General features: G+C 42.4%; 1 protein-coding gene across 1 annotated transcript in view; it reads left to right on the top strand.

Annotated features, from left to right (window-relative positions):
• Positions 1-21899, top strand: part of adamtsl3 (ADAMTS-like 3) — a 726995-nt gene that overhangs the window by 314981 nt on the left and 390115 nt on the right. The window contains 1 exon segment of the mRNA XM_073033006.1: positions 18356-18401. Within this exon segment, the coding sequence (XP_072889107.1) occupies positions 18356-18401 (46 nt within the window).

Raw genomic sequence — 21899 nt, 5'->3', positions numbered from 1 at the left:
AAAGGTATAATGTTAAAGATGACACATTTCTTTAATATTTTAAGCAAGATTACTTTTTTATTTCCATCTTTTACAGTTTCAAAATAATAAAAAAGGAAAAGGGCCTGAAGCAAAAATTTGGGCACCCTGCATGGTACCTACCTTTGGCAGGTATCACAGCTTGTAAATGCTTTCTGTAGCCAGCTAAGAGTCTTTCAAATCTTGTTTGGGGGATTTTCGCCCATTCTTTCTTGCAAAAGGCTTCTAGTTCTGTGAGATTCTTGGGCCATATTGCATGCACTGCTCTTTTGAGGTCTATCCACAGATTTTCAATGATGTTTAGGTCAGGGGACTGTGAGGGCCATGGCAAAACCTTCAGCTTGTGCCTCTTGAGGTAGTCCACTGTGGATTTTGAGGTGTGTTTAGGATCATTATCCTGTTGTAGAAGCCATCCTTTTCTCATCTTCAGCTTTTTTACAGACGGTGTGATGTTTGCTTGCAGAATTTGCTGGTATTTAATTGAATTCATTCTTTCCTCTACCAGTGAAATGTTCCCCGTGCTATTGGCTGCAACACAAGCCCAAAGCATGATCGATCCACCCCCTGCTTAAAAGTTGGAGAGATGTTCTTTTCATGAAATGCTGCATCCTTTTTTCCCAAACATACCTTTGCTCATTGCGGCCAAAAAGTTCTATTTTAACTTCATCAGTCCACAGGACTTGTTTCCAAAATGCATCAGGCTTGTCTAGTTGTTCCTTTGCAAACTTCTGATGCTGAATTTTGTGGTGAGGATGCAGGAAAAGTTTTCTTCTAATGATTCTTCCATGAAGGTCATATTTGTGCAGGTGTCACTGCACAGTAGAACAGTGCACCACCACTCCAGAGTCTGCTAAGTCTTCCTGAAGGTCTTTTGCAGTCAAACGGGGGTTTTGATGTACCTTTCTAGCAATCCTATGAGCAGTTCTCTCGGAAAGTTTCCTTGGCCTTCCAGACCTCAACTTGACCTTCACCGTTCCTGTTAACTGCTATTTCTTAATTACATTACGAACTGAGGAAACGGCTACCTGAAAACACTTTAGTATCTTCTTATAACCTTCTGCTTTGTGGGCATCATTTATTTTAATTTTCATGGTGCTAGGCAGCTGCTTAGAGGAGCCCATGCCTGCTGATTGTTGGGACAAGGTTTGAGGAGTCAGAATATTTATAAAGCTTTGAAATTTGCATCACCTGGCCTTTCCTAACGATGACTGTGAACAAGCCATAGCCCTAACAAGCTAATTAAGGTCTGAGACCTTGGTAAAAGTTATCTGAGAGCTCAAATCTCTTGGGGTGCCCAAACCTTTGCATGATGCTCCTTTCCTTTTTTCATTCTAAAATTCTACAAAACAAAAATAATACACTGATCTTGCTTAAAATGTTGAAAAGAATGCTTCATCTTTAACTTTATGACTTTTGGAGGTCAGTTCATCTTCTACTCACTAAAGTATTCACAATAACAGAAATTTTGACCTAGGGTGCGCAAACTGTGTGTGTGTGTGTGTGTGTGTGTGTGTGTGTTGATTAGTAGATAGAAAGTCGTGGATAGTAAGGTATGTTGTTAAGGATGCAAGAGGATTCAGATCACTTATAAGTATGGGTGGACAATTGTCGTATGGAGTTTAATCCAAATGAGCACAAAGTATTACACTTCAGGTATAAAATGTAAAAGAAAAGTATACAGTAAATGACAGGGACTTAGGAACATTGATATAAGGAGGCATCTTGGTGTGCAAGTCCGTAGCTTTGTGAAAGTGACAATACAAAGAGATAGGGTTGTAAATAAGGCTTGCAGTCTAGAAAATTGACCTCATGGTAAGAGGCAGAGGGTTAGTGGAAATTTGTTTTCAGATTGGATGCCTGTGTGCTGCAGTGATTTGTGCTGGGAACCTGTTATCAGTTCTCTATATTACCTAGTTATACGTTGGTGGTGTAGTGGACAAGCAAGATAGTTATCTAAGGTTACAAGACAATCATGTTATGAGGTTTGGATATGGCCCAAGTACAGAGTGAGAGACACTGAAGCAGGTCGATAGTTCACAGACTTTAATGTGAACCGTGTTAAAAGGAAAATAAAACAATAAATGCTAGGCCAAACAGGGTCGTTAACTAAAACTCTCAAGTGGAAAAGGAAGCCTACACTGCAGCTGACAAGATTTTCTAAACATTAAACGAATACTGCTAGTCTTCAGAATCATTTGACTCAAAAGTCCAATTTCACAGGGAAGACCTAATGCAAATCAGGCAGTGAAGCATTGCTGTGCTGTGTCCCATTCTCAACAAGCACTATGACGACAACTATGGAGTTAAATACTATTAAATAATAACTAGCTGACTCGTGCAAATTCACAAGCGTAATTGCCGTATCTACTGCGCTGCTGAATCCATGGTTGTGACAAATCAGGATCAACTGGGAAGGTGGAATAGGGAATGGCAGATGCAACTTAACTTGGGCAAGAGTGAAGTATTATATTTTGGAATGTTAAACCAGGGCAGGACTTGCACAGTGAATGGGAGTGCCCAGGAGGGTATTGTAGAACATTTGGATCTAAGAGTACAAGTACATAGTTGCCTGAAAGTGACAGCAGAGTGGTGAAAAGGGCATTTGGTAAGTTGTCTTCATCAGTAGGGGCAGTGAGTATAGAAGATGAGATGTCTTGTTCTGGCAGTACATGATGTTGGTGGGACTACGCAAGTAATATTGTTTGCAGTTCTGGTCAGCTAGCTATGGGCAATGTAACACTAAGTTCAAACAGTTGCAGAAAAGATTTGCAGGGATGATGCTGATACTGGAGAGCTGGAATTATCAGGAAAGACGGACAGCCTGGGGCTTTTTTCTCGGAGCTGAGAGGTGACCTTATTAAGGCAGTGAAATAGTCCAGGGAGCCAAAACTGGAGAGCATAGATTTAAAATGAGGGGGAAAGATTTAAAGAGGCTCCAGGGAGCAACGTTTTAAATACAGAAGATGGTGGGTATGTGGAACAAGCTCTCAGAGGAAGTGGCAGGTGGATACATTTAGAACATTTAAAAGACATTTTGACAGGTGCGTGGATAGGGAGGGTTTAAAGTGATATAGCCTAAACACAGGCAAATGGAATTTACTGAGATGGGCAACTTGGCACACATGTACAAATTAGGTAGAAGGGCTGTTTCTCTCCTGTATTACTCTTGCCTTAATAACATGCCTTCATCAGGGTGTATATTAAGTGTGAAAGTCGGGAAGTTACGGTTTTTGAACATTGGTTAGGCCACATTTGGAGTATTTTTTGCAGTTTTGTTTACCAGCTATAGTAAGGCTTTGGATAGGGCACAGAAGAGATAATGCCTGGATTAGAGAGTATTCGCTGTAAGAAGTTGGACAAATATGGATTGTTTTCTGTGGAGTGTGAGTGTTAGTGATGAGCATTGAATTGAAGTATACAAAATTATTAGAGACATGGATAGTGTAGATATTTAGAGTTATTTTCCATGAATGGAAATGTCAAATACTAGATGAAATAGGTTAAAGCTGAGAAAGGGAAACATTTAAAGGAGTTGGAATTGATTTATTATTATCACATATACCAAGATACAGTGAAAAACTTGCCTTGCATACAGATCACATCAATGCACAGTGCATTGAGGAAGAACAAGGTCAGGTGTGTAAAAAGGGTCCCATAGGGTCATTGGGGACCCAAGCTATCCCAACCACAATCTATTCCAGCTGCTACCATCCAGGAAATGGTACCGCGGCATAAAAGCCAGGACCAACAGGCTCCGGGACAGCTTCTTTCACCAGTCCATCAGACTGATGAACTCACACTGATTTGAGTGTCCTCTATATTACATAGACTGTTGTATTTATTAGAAATTATATGATTGCACATTGCATATTTAGATGGAGACATAACAAAGATTTTTACTCCTCATGCATGTGAAGGATGTAAGAAATAAAGTCAATTCGATTCAGTTCAATACAAGGTGAAACAATAACAATACAGAATAAAGTCAAAAGTCAACTTATTGTATAGGGCAAACATGAGGAAATCTGCAGATGCTGGAAATTCAAACAACACACACAAAATACTGGTGGAACACAGCAGGCCAGGCAGCATATATAAGGAGAAGCACTGTCGACATTTCGGGCCGAGATGTCGACAGTGCTTCTCCTTATAGATTCTGCCTGGCCTGCCATGTTCCACCAGCACTTTGTGTGTGTTGTTTGTTATTGTATAGGGAACTATTTTATAGTTTTTTAGCAGCAAGGTAGAAGCTGATCTTGAGCCTGGTTTTTGTATCTTCTGCCCAATCGGAGAGGGAGAAGAGAGTACGTCCAGGGTGGGTGTGAGTTTTATGCAGAATCAACTATTGTGGCCAGTGTTTGATTTTCATTGGTTTGGGAGTATCTGAATCAAAGGATGCAGAGATCGGGGAATGTACTTCGTGAGGTGAAGTACATGTAAATGAAGAGGACAAAATTGAAGTGGTCACCTAAAACTAAACAAGGTTCCACTACACAAGTCCCCCTGCTTACCGTGCGGAGTTTGCCTATGGGAAATGGCTTTCACATCAGATGAAGCATGTTCTTCGGTTTTGGTGGTTTTTTTGATGCTGCTGTACAGTGATAAGATCAGGATCAATTCACAAACCTGCAGGCCACCATGGAATGTGAGACAGTTACAGATAGCTTCCTCTAGGATGAGAGTTGTTAAGATCCCTGTGTGTCATCTTACGGGGATTTGTTTGGGGAATGTTACAGGCAACCAGTGTAGCACATAACTTTTTGTTTGAGTTTCTCACAATATCAAGTATGGACTCAGTGAAACATTCAGGGCAATGAGTCTTTAGAGAATGTTGACTGATTTGAGGTTTTTCAAAAGCTATTAAGTAGTCCAGTGCACATAACGGGATATGCTGAAGGATTGAGTAATTAAGTGTTCTGGGGAACAGGCAGATAAAAGGAGTTGAAGCCAGAATTAATTAGGATGAGCCATGTTAGAATGGAGTTGATTGTCCACTCCTCATCCTGTTTTCTTGTATTCTGGTGACTCGATAACATGCAACCATCCTCCAGCCACAATGGATTTTCTTTCTGAATACTGACTTTAGTGATTATAAAATCCACAAAGAAGATTAGGCAGCTGTTGATCCCAGGAGATTACGGGTTTGTGCCCCTTGTAGACTGGGCTAAGCAGCGTCTGCTGTGACTGTGGAGTTCGATGCAGGAGTGATATCCTTGCCACACTGTGTACAGCTGAAAGCTGAGGCAGTTCTGACATCTTGGGCAGCTTGGGCATGGAGCTTTTAGCGGGCTTTCTTTTCCTTTGCCTTCTGCATCAGAGGGCTCTTATACCTCAAGAAACCCTTTTACAACTCCTGCTTCCAGGCACACCTGCCTGTGGTGAGTGTCCTTGTAGCGCAGCTGGGGTCTTCCTGTTGGCCTCTTTCCAGACTCCAGCTCCCCAAAGAGAAGGTCCTTTGGTATGTGCCTGTCTGCCATGCACAAGACGTGGCCTAGCCAGTGCTTACGCCTCTGTGTGAGGAAGGTTAGCAGGGAGGTGGTGCTTGCTCTCTTGAGCACTGTGTTGTTGGTAACCTTGTCTTCCCAGATGATACCAAGTATGCATCTGAGGCAGTGCGTATGGAAAGCGTTGAGTCGCTGCTCTTGTTTTGTGTGCAGGGTCCGAGTTTTGCTGGCGTAGAGCAAAGTGCTCAGCCCACAGGCTGTGTACGCCTGGACTTTGGTGTTCATGGTGAGTCTGTTGTTGGCCCAGACTCCCTTAGTCAACCTTGAGAAGGTTGTGGCTGCTTTTCCGATGGACTTGTTGATCTCACCTTTGAGTGACTAGCTATCCGACATTGTGGAGCCCAGGTATGTGAATTTGCAGTCGACTTCCAGCTCATAGTTGACAACGTTAATGGATAGCTTGTCATCAATGTCTTGCCCCATGACCTGTGTCTTTTTCAGTCTGATGGACAGGACGAACTCTCTGCAGGCTTCCACAAAGTGGGTCATGAGATCTTGTAGCTCCTGCTGTGAGTGAGTTGTGACAGCTGTGTCATCGGCAAACAGGAAGTCTCTGAGGAGCCTGATCTGCACTTTGGTCCTCACTCTGAGTCTGAAGAGGTTTCCATCTGATCTTGAACGGAGATAAATGCCCTCAGTGGGAGGCAGCCTTGAGCAGGACTGAAAAGAAGATGCCAAACAGCGTGGGAGTAAAGACACACCCCTGTTTTACCCCGCTGAAGATGTTAAAGGACTCTGGTGTGGAGCTGTCGAACATTATGGTCCCCTTCATGCCGTCGTGAAACTATCTGATGATACTGAGCAGGACTGGGGGACAGCCAGTCTTGGCAAGGATCTCAAAGAGGCCCTTTCTGCTCACAAGGTTGAACACCTTGGTCAGATCGACGGAGGTGACGTAGAGGGGTTTCTGCTGTTCTCTGCACTTTTCTTGCAGTTGCCTGAGGGAGAAGATCACACTGGTGATGGACCGCTTAGCTCTGAACCCACACTGAGACTCGGGATAGACCCTTTTGCGAGCAGCTGGAGCCTCTTCAGGGCGACTCGAGCGAAAGGTTCCCCACAATGCTGAGAAGAGAGATGCTGTGATATTTGTTACAGCCGCTCTTGTCACCCTTGTTCTTGCAGAGAGTGATGACGTTTGCATTCCTCCTGTCTTGAAGTGCACTGCCTTCTTGGAGTTCTGTGTTCATTTCTGGTCACCTCACTACAGGAAGAATGTGGATACTATAGAGAGAGAGTGCAATGAAGATTTACAAGGATGATCCCTGGATTGGGGAGCATGTCTTATGAGAATAGGTTGAGTGAACTTCACCTTTTTCTCCTTGGAGAGACAGAGTTTGAGAGGTAACCTGATAGAGGTGTATAAGATGATGAGAGGCATTGGTTGTTTGGATAGCCAGAGGCTTTTCCCCCAGGGCTGAAATGGCTAACATGAGGGGGCATAGTTTTAAAATGCTTGAAAATAGTTACTGAGGTGATGTTAGCCTCAGTTTTTCACACAGAGAGCGGCGGGTGCATGGAATACGCAGCTGACAGCGGTGGTGGTAGTGGATACAATAAGATCTTCTAAGATCCTCTTAGATAGGTACATGGAGCTTAGCAAAATAGAGGGCTATGTGCTAGGGAAAGTCTAGGCAGTTTCTAGAGTAGGTTACATGGTTGGCACAACATTGTGGGCTGAAGGGCCTGTAATTTACTGTAGATTTCTAGGTTCTATGTACTCTCCACCACTGGCAGAGGATTTGGTGCAGCTCTGGGATGAGGGTGCCCTTGGCACATTTGTGAACCTCAGGAGGGATGCCATCCTTTCCTGGTGCTTTCCCTGAAGGAAGTGCTTCCAGTGCCTTGCTGGAGTTCCTCCGGTGTGAGGTCTGCATCAAATTTGATCATGGTGGACAGAATGGTGTTCAGAGCTTTTTCTGTGAAGACAGTCACTCTGGCATGAAGCTCTGAGCGATTCAGGAACAGCATCTTCCCCTCTGTCATCCAATTCCTAAATGGTCAATGAACCCTTGGACACTACCTCACTTGTTTTTTAATCTATTCAATATATGTATACTGTATATGGAATAAGACTTATTTATTTTTTATTATTTTTCTTTTTCTATATGTAACGCGCTGTAATGGCTTCTCTGTAATGTTTCACTGCTAAGGCTAATGAAATGCCTTCTCTGTAATGTTCACTGCTGAGGTAATGGTTTCTCTGTAGCAGCAAGGTTTGGGTTATGGCTGGAGATCACAGGACTGTGGTATGCATGTTAGTCAAACAGGATTTTGTTGCTCTGTCTTCTGAATCTGGAAGGAGGTTTTTGGCGGGCTTTTGCCGGGGAGAGATGAGGAGGGAAGACGCGAATGGAGAGATTTGGTGGACCGCCAGACGGGGTGGATTTGGAGCGAGGGTCCGAAGGGCAGCGACGATCGGAGGAGGTTGATGGTGAACGATCAACTTATCAGTGAGCTCCAACTTTGTGCAACAGACTGTTTAATAAGATTGGGCCCTTCTTTTCTTTCCGTTTCTTTACTAACCATATAGTCAAAGTAAGAATTATAAAGCTTACTCATTTAATCGCATATCGTGTACTGTTTGTTATTTCGGGGTACTGATTTGTAACGGGACACATCGCGCAGCATCCACCCAAATGAAATTTCTTAGGTTTGGCCGGGCCAGGGGTTATCACCCCCTATATTAAGCCACCAGCTGAAGCGAGAGTTACATATGTTATGTACTGCATTGAACTGCTGCTGCTAAGTTAACAAATTACACGTCACATGCCGGTGATAATAAACCTGATTCTGATTCTGATGTCCTACCCGGCATTCCATCTGTTGTGTTCTGTCCTTGATGACCTCTCCCGCTGACGACTTTAGTGGGGCAGTCTTGCTCTGTAATGGACCAATGGCTTGCTTGATTCCGTCATACATTCCTCTGATGTTGCCGGTGTCAGCAGCCTCCTGGATCTGGGAGCAGAGCTGGAGCCAGTAGTTATTGGCACACCACCTGGCAACCTGTTGAACTTTGTTCCGGGTAGACTGGAGCACTTGCAGGTTCTTCTTGCTAGGAGGGGTCAGTGCTTTGGCTGGACTTTTTTTTCTCTGAATGTGGATATCGCAGTGTTGTAGATGGTGTACCATAGGTTTTCCCATCTCTTGATGACATTGGTGTCAGAAAGCCAGGCAGACTCACAAACTCAGCTATCTTTACAGGGTCAGGAGTATTGCTGGTGTCGATGCGTAGCCTCCCCTCCCTTCTGGAATGATGAAGTATTCTTGGCTGAGGTTTTACTTTGCTGGACACAGGGGAGTGTTCAGTTTCACAATCTACAGTCTGGTAACTGCATGTCACCTTGACGGTCTGAAGACTGCTGGGTCTTGCCAGGATGAGATCAAGTTGGTGCCAATGTTTGGACCTCAGATGCCTCCATGACACTTCGTGCTGAGGCTTGGTGTTGAAGAAGCATTAGTGACACAGAGGTCATATTGGCAGCGGAGTTCAAGGAGGCACTGGCTGTTTCCATTCATCTTTCCAGTTCCAAACTGTCCCAAACAGGAGGGCCAGCTGTGGTGGTTGCTGCCAACTCTTGTGTTAAAGTCACCAAGAATGAATAGTGGCTCTTGAGAAGGGACTTCTTTGATGGCAGCGTTGAGTTAATCATAGAACTTGACCTTAGCTTCCTGGGTAGAGGTTAATGTAGGCACATAAGCACTGATAATGCTAACCAGGCCCACAGACATTTCAAGCTGAATCCTGAGCAATCTTTCAGTTCCTTCAGTTGGTGGTATGGTGGCACCAACGAGGCTGTTTCTTATGGCGAAGCCATCGCCGTGCTCCCTGGGCTCTTCTGGTGGCTTTCCATGCCAGATGAAGGAGAAGTCTTCCTCTCGAAGGCTTCCGGAGGAAGAGAACCTTGTTTCTTGAAGGGTGACGATGTCCATCTGTGGTCTGCCTAGTTCGTTGTTGATGGCTGCGGCCTTCCAGGTGTCGCTCATACATTCCAAATACCTATCTTCAGGGCTGGGTACTTTTGACATTTATCTATTTTTGCCAGGTTATCGATCCACTTGTCAGGATTTCACTGAGTCCCACACACCCAGTGGAGCAAGTGGACCGTGGCAAGGCAGCACCCATTTGACTGGGGACTGCCCACCTTGAGGCAGGCGGTAGGTAGCTGCCCAGTGAGGTTCTAGGACCTCTCCCACCGTTAGAAGCAGCCCCTGACGCCTCACTCTATGCCAGTCGAGTGCAGTGGCTTATCACTGGGAATTGCTGCTTCCTGTGTTGTGTCAACGTTGAACGGCGATGCTGAAGTGTCCTCTCCAGGGCGCAAGCCTGGGTGGGAAGATTTGAAGAACCGTCTGTTGCCCATGCAGTGGGATCCCCCTCTCCACATCACTGATGTAGTCCAAGAGAAGGGCAAGCGCTGATACAGCTTGGCACCAGTGTTATCGCAGAGGTTGCCAAAGTGAAGTTGTAAACAATATCAAACTGCCTTTGGGACCCTGGCGCTGGATTTCTTCCTCAGAGTTTACTCCCAAAGCCTTTCCCACGGGTGGGTATGGCTGCAAGGCATTGGAGACTTAAAATCAGAGTTTTCCTTCTCCTAAGCGAGCTGCTGTCCAAGGCTGATAGGCCCCACCTGCCCGAAGCAGCTGGTTTTGAGGCATCAGTGGTTCGCTTTTGCCCCTTCTCTTGTCAGTAGAAACAGTTCCACTGGGCCTAGTAGCTAAGCAACTTGTGAAAGCCAAGAGTTGGACTTGGCTGTCAGAGGCTGTTAGAGTCTCATGCCATTTGGAGCACTTTATAGGGAATGGGAGCCTATCCCCACTACCACCCTGGCTATAACAACCTTAGGAACCGAAGATCCACAAGGATTCAGAAAAGCAAATTACCACAGAATACCTTAGAGTAAGGTGTATGCTCCTCTTGACATCAAACAATGGCATAGTGTGGAAGTTGTGGTAAGGCAAGGATAACGTGAGGCAGTTGAAGTCAAGTGAGACCGCTGGAGACACATCTGCTTACTACAAACAAGATGGCCTGCATTGACCATGGCAATGTGTACTCAAGTCAGACAAGTGAAGCTTCCGAGTGCAACTTTTCCAAAGGGTCTTCCTAAGACATATCGTCTCTATACAATAGGGGTGCCAGAGACAGACAAGATAAGAATAACAGAAGGATGTGAAACATACCCAACAGCTAATGCTGTATTGTTTTTACTAATTTCAAAATATCATTTACTGTCTGCTTGAAGTTTCAATTGAATTTAACACCTCTTGTTGTGAATGGTGGTAGATCTTGCAAGTCAGGAGCTCAAACATGTACAATTCTCAATCATCGATATCGATTAGCAGGTAACAGATAAGACCATTCTGTTTAAAAATAGCCTTTCTCTGTTCAGACTTCAGAACAATGTGGGTGACAGGGGCCCATGCTATTCTTCTGCACAAGTAAAATTAAAAGAATGTTTGAGTCATAAAAGTGTGTATATTCTGGGCCAGTTATTTATTTTATCTTATTGTTGGTGATGATAATAGTAGGAGTAGCCTAGGGATCCCCTTCAAGTTTATCTGCTATTCAATAAGTTATGGCTCATTCATTGTTGGTCCCATCACCACATTCGTGCTCTCTCCTTCTACTTTGAGCTTCCTTGTGTTTAACTTCTCTCAGTCTTTGCTTTAAGTATATTCAGCAATCTTGCCTCTTGGGTGGAGAATTCCAACGGTTCACAACTGTCAGTCAAGAGATTCCTCCTAGGCTCCATTTGGACTTACAAGGCATTAGTCAGGACTTGGAATATTGTGAGCAATTTTGGACCTTGTATCTAAGAAAAGATGTGCTAACCTTGGAAAGGGTCCAGAGGAGGTTCACGAACATGTATCAGGGAATGAAATACTGAACCTTTGATGAGGAACATTTAATATTTTGGCCTGTGCTTGATGAAGTTTAAAAAGGTGGCAGGTGTTTCATTGAAATGTTAAAAAGACCTGGCTGGTGTGGATGCAGAGAGTCTAGAGTCTGTGGACTCAGCCTTGGAATAAAGGGATATCCTTTTAAGAGAGAGGTGTGGAAGAATTTGTTCAAGCAGAGGGTGGTGAATCTGTCAAATTTGTTTTTGAGCCAAGTTACGATGTGTATTTAAGGCAGAAATTGATGTTCTTCATGGTAAAGAGAAGAGAGCTGAGAACAAAAGACCAGCCATGATTGAATAGCAGAGCAGACTTGAATGGTCTTATTCTGCTCCTTTATCTTATGGTCTTATGAGATTGATGATCCCGTATTTTAAAGCTATAGTTACTCCTTCTAGGGTAACATCCCCGCAGCATCAAACCGCTCAGAATCTGATATGTTTCAATAAAATCTCCTCTCATCATCCATTCTTCTAAACTTTAATGATTATGCGTCCCATCTGCTCAACCAGTCTTCATACATCATCTCATTCCAGGAACCTAGATAGCTTTGTCTCCCTTGTCCCTATGCTAAAACAATTTTTCTTAAATATGGAGACCCAGCCTATACACAGTACTCCAGTATCTTGTAAAGTTGCAGCAAAATGTCCTTACTTTTAGATATCACGTTCCTTACAATAAGGCTAATGTTCCATTAGTCTTCTAATTATTCCAAGTGATACCTTGTAGTCTCACTCCCCTTCCTAATTTGCTTTATCGTTCTTCCTCCCAAAGTGAGTAATCTCATATTTTCCCACACCATTCTTTATCTGCCAATTTCTTGCCCACCAACTTAACTTAACGTCCCATTGTAGCTCAGTATCTTCTGCACGTTAGTCTTTGGATCATCAACAAATTTGGCAACAGTTCAAAAGTCTTCATTCAGCTCTTCAATACTGACCTTCATTCAAGACGTGGATATATGGTAGATTGTAGATTAGCTCTGAATTATCTATTATCTTGTTACGTACCCGTGGGTATCTTGTGCCTGTCACATGACCATGATGTAATTGAGGCTATGCTGGGCATGATGTAATGGTCTTGTGATGGTGGAGTGACGTAATTTTCCTGCCAGTGAGAGGTCATGTGATGTTTTTTCCCAGCAGGGTATAAAAGGGGAACCCCTCCCTGTGACGCAGGGCAGTTCATGGTTGAATTCACCAGTGACTCCGTTCCGCTGCGTATTCGATGTTATGACGCAGTTTTATTTTAAAAGTGGAGTCTTACTTTCTGCCTTAAATCTCAAAGGTTATTGCCGGCAGTTTTGCTACAATACTGCCAATTCAGTCCAGTCGGAGAGTGAAGATTTATCGAAGTTCAGGAAGCTGGAAGAGTCGAGGAAAGTTGGTGTTGTCGGCTGTAAAGCAGGTTTGACCTTATTTAATCTTCGTACAAGGAATTAGTAACTTGTGTCCAAGATAACTCCTGCTTTGTCAAAAGAGCAGAAAGAGTTGGATGCAGAGTTTCACCAAGGAAAGGTCAGTGCCTTTAAGCCGTTTTATTTCCTCCAACCATAAATCCCTCGGCAAAGCATACTTCGGCTGGGATCAGCAGTAACGTTACGAAAGAGGATTTTATTACTTCAGGGAAACTGTGTAAATCATTTTGGACTTTTTTTTTGCAATACTACTTTAAAGAACTGAGTTCGTATTTCTCGCTTTAAGAACTGTTCGAGCTGCCGTATCACAGCCTACTTCCAGTTAAGTTAGTGGTTTGTTTACTTTTGTGTTTTTTTTTAGCAGTGTTCAATAAATGTTTTATTTGTTATAAAAAAACCTGTCTCAATTATATATTCATTGTTGCTGGATCGTAACAATCTATATCCATGGCACCTCAATACTTACTGATCACATTTCTCACTGCTCTTGTGTTGTGTCTTCTTGTGTAGCTTATCAGATGCTTTCTATCCCAAAATTCAAACAAAGAAGAAAAACATAGCAAAATTCTGGAATCTTGGCAGGTCAGGCAGCATCAATGGAAAGAGAAACAGAGGCCACACTTCTGGTCAATGACTTTTCCTCAGAATATGGAAAGTTTAGGAAACAATCATAGCTGCAGAGGGGGAAGAGGGTGGAGAGAACAAAGGAAATATCTGTGGAGTCAAAACAAAGTGGATTGTCCAGACTGGCGTTAATTGAGCACGTGTGGTGAGGTTTTGCTTGTGGCAACTGATCTGGAGGAGGTGTAAATAGAAATAGAAGTAAATCAATAACTTTGGAACTCAGCACAACAGTTGCTGAGAATCGACAATAAAAGAGAATGCAGTTATGTAAGGGCAGGACAGCTCATGGATCTACTTCCTTACACTCAAATAACCCAAGTTCAATCCTGAAATCCAGCTTGCCGTCTGTAGAGTTTGCATGTTTTCATATGAGTTAGCACCTGATACTCCATTTTCTATCCTCATCCCAAATATTGTGGATTGTTAGGTTAATTATCCACTATCAGTTGTCTCTGGTGTGAGGAGTAGAATCTAGGAAACAGTTGAAGGAAATGTGGTGAGAATAAAATAGGTGACAGTAAAAACTGGGTGCTTGAAGGTTGCCGTGGACTCTTAAGTGGAAGGGCTTCCTTCCATGCTTCACGTCAGGTCTTCGTAGTTCAGGGAAGTTCTGTAGAAAGCAAAGGAGAGTTAATGACTCAGGCTGATGGTTCTTCAACTCTGGGTTCTGTAGTGTTGGGGAGTGAAGAGGTAAAAAGGCTGCTGATGCATCTTCTTTGACTACATGGAAAATCACTCTGAGAATGAGAAAGGTTAATGACGATGGAGGAGCGAGCAAGGGGGCAATGGAGGGAACAGTCACTTCAGACTTCTGAAAGGGGAGTGAAGACAATATCTTTGGTGACTGTATCACATGGAAGCTTTTGGAACTTGCAATGAATGTGGAAGTGCTGGGGTGAACGGTGAAGATAAGGAAATGTGGGTAACTGAACAAATGCCATTGGGTGACTTTTCAACGGTGGTGGAGGGAGACCGCAATTAATGAAAACAATATATCTCAGATCACTAACGTGTAAGCTGGTGTAATCAGAAAAAGTAAAAGTGAGCTAGAGAAATTGGGAGACTGGAAAGGAGGTCTTACAGATGGTGGAAGGAAATGCATTCTAGATAGTTGGTGAGTGTCAATAAGCATGTATTGAAAGTTAGTGACTTACCTACTCACAGAGATGGAATTAGAGAAGCTACAGAAGGGAAAAGTGGAAGATGAACAACGTGAAAATGAGAGCAAATGGCAATAAAGATGATATTTGAGTTCTGAGAGAGAGCAGGAAGTCTCACCAATACAGTCATCACTTTAACAGAAAAGAGGTGAATGATGGTCTTTGGATTGGACTGTTCTAAGACTGTCTATTTACCACACAAAGTGGAAGACTTAGCTTTGTTACTTGAAGCTACACATCTGACTTGGTGGAAGTGGGATAGTTGCCCAATTTTACAGTGTATTCAGCTGGAAGGAGGGTAGCGGAGAAATGGACCTCTGTTCCTGGTACAGACAAGAACACTTGGTTCAGTCCATTGTAGGATCAATATATAGGGGGAATTGGATGACTGTAGAAAAGTGAATTGGTTGGCACATGGGAACGGGAGTGGTAGGGTTTTGGGCTGTTAGAAAATAAGTGGAATAAGGTTGGACAAGGAGAGGAAGAAGAGAACCAAGGAAAGAATTCCATGCAGAAATGATGGAACTATCAGGATGTTTCCTTTATATATTTTGCGAGGAGGTAGATGTGTGTTGTGCAGGGATGAGGAATAATGAGAAATAATGGCCTGATGTTTAACAGTGGTGTTACGGAGGGAGACATAAGAGAGCTGGGCACAACCTATGTGAGCTAGTGATCAGTTCGGCAAACTCCAACAGTGTCACACACTTATAAGTGGACCAATGCTGGGATTCAACATGAGTGAGAGGAATGCTACACATGAGAGGTGGCTAGACTGGGTAAGTGGAGTGGAAAAATTGAAATGGTCGACACAGAGTCTAGAAATGATTAGATCCAAGGATAAGAGCCCAAGGGAAGTCCCCAGGTTTTCCCCATGTACTGCCGAATCTGCTAAGCATTCCATTTTATTTCAGATTTTTAGCTGCTGCAGCATTTATATTTCAAGGTTCCAGTGCTGTTTCTAACGCACGTTCTTTCTTTCCTTTTCTGTTATCATTTATCTCCTTTTATTGGCAATTCCACAGACAGACTGCTTCAATTAAGAAGCCTTCATCACTCTTTTTTAGCTAACACCACTGGTATCGTCCAGTCTCTCTTGATCTCACTCCAATGACGATCACGTTGTTCCTTTCAGCTCTCCATGTAAATCATGTTTGTTTTTTAGCTTTTCTCCTTTCAGGTGAAAGGTCTGGATTGCTGAGTGTGTTCACTCCCTGCAGATGATGCCTTATCTTTTGGGGTTCCTCTACATTCCCTGTTTTGATTTGGGAGATGATTGTAGGAGATTTTCTACCCTTCTGCGTAAAGTCACTCACAGCCCTGGTGGCTGATACACTCTGTGCAGGAAGTGCCTCAGCCACTGCTGTCTGCTTCAGTTCTTTTGAGCCTGAGAGGAGAAGCTGCAAAGGTGAGAAATGTGGTGAACCCAGAGCTCACAACCCATCTCACCTGAAAATTTTTCGAGCCCTGGCAAGTTTGTGGGTATAGTGAAGTCTGGAGTCTACTCGCGTAAGGCAGGGTGACATCTGTTGCATCCCAGTTGAATCTTTTCCACATGAAATAAATTATAAGACCGGAGAGCCAACATTACTTTCAAGCATTCTGCCAGCAGGATGACTAATGATCAAGCACCAGGAAGTGCTTAGTCATATGAATCCTATAATCAACAACAGCCTGTTACTGCACTTATTCCTACTTGTGTATAAATTCAGAAGGCTACTGGCACAAGAGCAAACACCACAGACAAATTACTAAAGGAAAGAGGCATGTGAGAAGAATTAGTTGAACATGTGCATTCAATGTTTGAGAAATCTAATGGTGGCAATGATTCCTGTGTAATTTTGAGAACTGATGATGCTATGGTTATGGCAGTTTCACTTGGTCAGTACAGAAGATGAGAAGGCCTCAGCTAGGATCCTTCTTCTCTCAGGAGGCCTTACACACTTTGCAGCCCGAACATTAGGCTGACCCCTGCCATTTCTTGGGTGTTATCTGTGAATGAGTAAAGTTCAAAGTAAACTTTATTATCAGAGTTCATTTTTGTCACCACATACAGCTCTGAGATTCTTTTTCCTACGATGTACTCAGCAAATCTATAGAGTAGTAACTGTAAACAGGATCAATGAAAGATCAAGAGCATAGAAGACAACAAACTGTTGAAATGTAACTATAAATCAATAGCAGTAAATAACAAAAGCATGAAATAACAAGACAAAGAGTCCTTAAAGTAAGATCATTGCTATTTCATGTAAAGAAGGGGTGGCCAGTGCTTATCTCAACATGACAAGGAAAATTCAAGGCTAGAGATAATATATACTGTTTACTCTGTATAAAAACTGGTGCCTAATGATTAAATTGTGAAATGTTTATATCTGCCCCTCTGTTCTGATGTGGGTCCTTGGCCTGAAATATTAATCCTGTAACTTGCTGAGTGCTTCCAAAATTTTCCATTTTTATTTCATTTAGTTTGGAGTTTAAATGATAGACAACACCAGGAAAGAGGCAACTGCTCCAAAACTGGAGATACTTAATCTATTGGAGGAAAGGCTTTATACTTCCATGAAAAAAATATTTATTGGACCAGTCTGAGGCATCCTACAAGTTAAAAAATTTTAGATGTCAAATACTGTAATGCAGTTTGTTGAATGCATTTTTCACTTTGCTGTTACTATCTATGATACTGGTGAACATGAATGAATGTGTCCTCGGTCAACAACACTGCAAAATTCTCCTTAGACGCGATGATAGTAAGATTCCAAATTGCCACTCATCATGCGAGACCAGAATGGTTTGGAATTCTGAACTTGCATGCAAATAAAATACTACTACATGCATCAATTATTTTACCTCAAATTTTGTCACTCTGTCCAATGAAGCATCAATGTTTGTTCATTTGTGTTTAATTTGACACCACATGAGAAGTCGCCTGTGTTCATCTGGTTTTATTTTTGTACTGTAGGTTTATAGTGCATTATTGTACTTGGTTTGGCGTTGACTGCCAGCTTCACATTTCCTTGATTCGAAAACTAGGTCTGTGTTTTAAGTACTTTAGAATGAAAAGCCACTTGCCTAATGAATAATAAGAACAGTGGGTTTTTGTGTACCACTATTTGACAGAAAAAGGCAGATTATTCGTTACAAACTTGAGCAGACTGAGTATTTTTCAAAGTTCTTAAAAATGTCCAATGGATATATAATGATTTGTAACTAATATATTCTGTTGCATGTTGTGCAATAATTGTGAACTCTACATAATTTATATTTGAAGAACACATTAGCAGAGAAGGGAATTTTATTTTGCTTGTGAACATTTGATCATGATAGTTGTAGGAAATGTTGAAAAAAATTTTATATGCTTAGCCTTTCAAGATTGACTTATGTTTGTTCATGTTCTGTGGGACTTCAGTCAATGACTGCTTTCATTATATATAAACCCTGGCAGGTATTTTCCACGAATGTTTTGACAGGTGAAGCAAAATGTAGCCCAATTCAGAACAAGAGCATAACCCTTGTCAAAAATAATTTCATTAGGTTCATTAGGCTTATGATCTTGGCTGAAGACCCAAATTTATTAATAGTGAAGAACATTTAAATTTATCAGGGTTTAACAGATTTTGACTATTCATGTCTCCTTTGTTGAATCATGCCCATGTGTTCACTTTATAATGGAACTTTTATAAAAAATGTGACCTGTTTTCTACATATTTTTTTTATTTCCTGTTTCTCAGGCGCTGCGAAGGGCGAAACATTAGGTACAAAACATGCAGCAATGTGGTAAGTTCTGAATTAAATACATCCGAGCAGAAATTAAATCTGTATTCCTGTTTTCTTGTATATAAATTGCATTGGTACAGAAATTTGCTTTCTGTGTATTTTTAAGAGCTCATGATAATGTTTGTAAATTATCTCTGGTCTCAAACACCAGTAACAGACTACTGATAGCATGATGTTTTCTGAATATCAAATCGAAATTATCCAACAATGAAAAGCCCAAAGTAACACCCCAAAGAGCATCACAGGAGCTAATATGTGCTGCTCTTATCTCGTATCTTCAGTTTGATCCCTGGTGCAGTTTGCGTTCATATTCTCCTCGTGACTGCACTGGGTTTCCCGTGGATATTGTTCCACCCACATTCTGCTGGTTGTTTAATTGGCCACTGTAAATTGCCCCAGTGTGGTGGTTATCCATCATGTCTGACAATGACAGAAAACCTGTGCGGGAGAGTTTTTAAAGCTGTTGCACTTGTCCAGGTCCAGTGGTACGAACAAATGTAACAAACTGAGGTCTTCCTTGGTTGCAGAGGATGGTCATGATGTCTTCTGCAGTTTGAAATGCCTTTACTCTCACGGAGCATTGCAGAACTGCTTTCCTGACCATTGGATCTCACTGTAAATCTCATACGCCCAGTCCACTGGAGCTGACTGTGCAAGGACAGGCATGTCCCTATTTCACTGGAGTATGAAGTGGCCGGATACACTCACCTGGTTTAGCTCGTCTGTTGAAATTCTGCCCCTGTCCAAACATCAGACACCCATCTTTTAGATAACTTCTAAAATATCAGCTCAAAATTACAAGTCAAGCTCATTAATCTTTTAATTAACAAATTATGGCACTACATGAAAATTATAACTGCACCTTCCTTGCTTTCACTGATGCAAATTGGTCTATGATGTGATCAAAGTCAGTTTTTTCAGTTTCTTCTCTTTCTACACTCAGCAGAGCAAGATCACAGAGTCTGTGTTGACCCATGGAGGCTCTCAAATACGAAAGTATGAGTTTTAACTTGCTGAATGATCTCTCACAGCTGGCGATGGAAACCGCGATGGTTAGCATTATCTGAATAGCAATGCAAAGATTGGGGAAGACACTCTCATCTCCAAACTGAACAATAAATTCAAGAAGCTCTTCAGGTCTTGATATTTTCATGTTGACCCACCTTGATAGCAACATTCTGCAAACCAAAATTTCTTCATATAGCTGCTTTCCATCAACATCAGATCTGTACAATGCACCCAAATTTTCACACTTCTTCTTTAGGTTGTTACTGTCCGCAACGTAACACAGCCCCTCGACATCGAGAAGGAACCCAAACTTGGCATCAGTGTCATGCAAACAAGCGAATCTTTCATCCATTTCTCTGTGAAGACTGTCGAGTGTTCCCTTCATGACTCTTTCCATTTCCTCCTTAGCTGTTAACCCAGTGTCTCTTGAGTTCTCATCAGCCATTTGTTTCTTTCATCTCCGACGTCTTTCAACTTCAATATTCCATTCTTGACAGAGACCGACTCCTTCTTCGAGTGACTCACTGACCAACACTTCTCTTTCATCATAAAAATGATCTCGGAGGGCTTTCAAATCCAGGGCAGCATCGTGGAAGTTCATGCTAGGATTCTTCAGCTTCTTTTGAATATAGTCAATCCAAATGAGTACTTTGTTCCAAAATCCTAGCAAAATCAGAAAATCGTAACTCAACATGCAGTTGTACAGCTGCCTTGCGTCACTTCTTGTTTCACTGGTCTCATTGTTATTGTCTATCATGTCCTGGAAAACTTGAAGTATCTCCTGAAGGTACTTGTTGACAGGCTTCACTGCTTCTGTCCACCTGGTTTCGGACTCCAACTTAACAACCACAGGCACAGCGTTTTTGACTTTTTCCCAGCGCTGTGTTGAACAAGAGGAAAACACGTAGAGAGCTTCAATGGTTCCAAAAAACATGACCATCATTGTATCCTGCTTGGCTGCATGTACACCCACCAAGTTGAGTGAGCGATTGTCGCAATTCACGAACACTGCCAGGTTGTTTTTCTCACTTATTCTTTGATGAACACCACTTCTGTGTCCAGCCATCACAGCAGCGTTGTCATAGCACTGTAAACGATTCTTGGCATTTTCATGAACACTAATCCTTTCAGGTACTTTCCACTGGTTGAATCCACTTTCCTGCTCCAATCAGGATTGATGATCTGACTGGGAATAAAGAAGACAACAGATACAAAATGCAGACTTCTTAGAAGGGGAATAGACCACCCATGAGCTAGTCACCTCCTCACCATGACCATTTCCCAATTTCCTCTTGAACCAAGTTTAGCTCAGTGAGCAGTTATTTGTTGGTAGGAAAGGTCCCTCACTGTTCCGGAAATACTTCAAACCCAGCTTTATAATTTCTGTTCTCAACGCATCAGGCAGAATTGCTTTTCCAGTATCCTTGTCAAACTTCAGAATGGACTTCTGAAGAACATTGGACATGTCATGCTGTTCAATCACTTCTGGTATGACAGTTCGAGGCTCTTTTGACACCATCCAGTTCACTAGGTTCAGTGTCGTCAGGTTCAATCTCGTCAGGTAAAATCTCGTCAATGAACTCAACATCACCACCACCCCCATCGTCTTCCCCTCCTGTCATGTCCACGTTCTCTGTGGCAGCCTCACTCTCAATCTCTTCATACTCAGATTTATCTGACTTGACTTCCTCCTCGGCTTGTTATGCATTTGTACTTGATCCACCTTCAGATTCTAACAAACTTGTAGCAGGTGCGGGCAACTCCATGGAACATGTCGAACTACTTGTTCTGGGCTTTACAAAGAAGGGAATGAAGAACTTGCTCGACTTCTTGGCTTCCTCCGCCTCCAACCTTCGTCTCTTCTGTCCTTCAGCTCCACTTTCCTTCTTCTTCTGAAGAAACGTTTCATGGTCTTCTTACACAATGCTCTGAAATAAGGCCATCCTAGTGCTTCTGACCCATGATAATCAAAGACAGATCATACATCTGAAGAAAATTCTTTTTTCACTATCCGAGGATAGCTTGTCTGACTTTAATAGAAACTGCTCAGTGGCGCCCAGGGCATGTGCCATACCTTAGATACACCACTGGCTGTCACACGTAAACAGCCACTTACAGACCTGAGTAATGGGGATCAAAGGTGAGTGTACTAACCAGGAACGGACAGGGCAAGATACCCCTCCTTGGACACCCCATGCACCTGGGTGTAGGTATGTGGTAAAAGAATTAGAATGGTATTAATGTGTGAGAGAAACTAGATTACAGGAAAATAAGACTGGTTTTGAAACTATTGTGATTGTTTTGAGTTGATAGATGTATTTATTTCTGTTCATAATGATGAGGGATGACATCCCAGAAAATTGAATATTTTCCGTCTTTACACGTGCATCATCAGATTATCATCCACTTCTCTACTAAATTATACATGAGCACCTTGTACAATACCAGTGTGAAAGTTTCCGCTTAGATGCATCTTTATTTCACTCAGTC

This window comes from Hemitrygon akajei, chromosome 30, assembly GCF_048418815.1.
Source record: "Hemitrygon akajei chromosome 30, sHemAka1.3, whole genome shotgun sequence".
Lineage (NCBI taxonomy): Eukaryota > Metazoa > Chordata > Chondrichthyes > Myliobatiformes > Dasyatidae > Hemitrygon > Hemitrygon akajei.
Note: the sequence above shows the minus strand (reverse complement) of the source record. Positions and strands in the feature narration are given on the sequence as shown.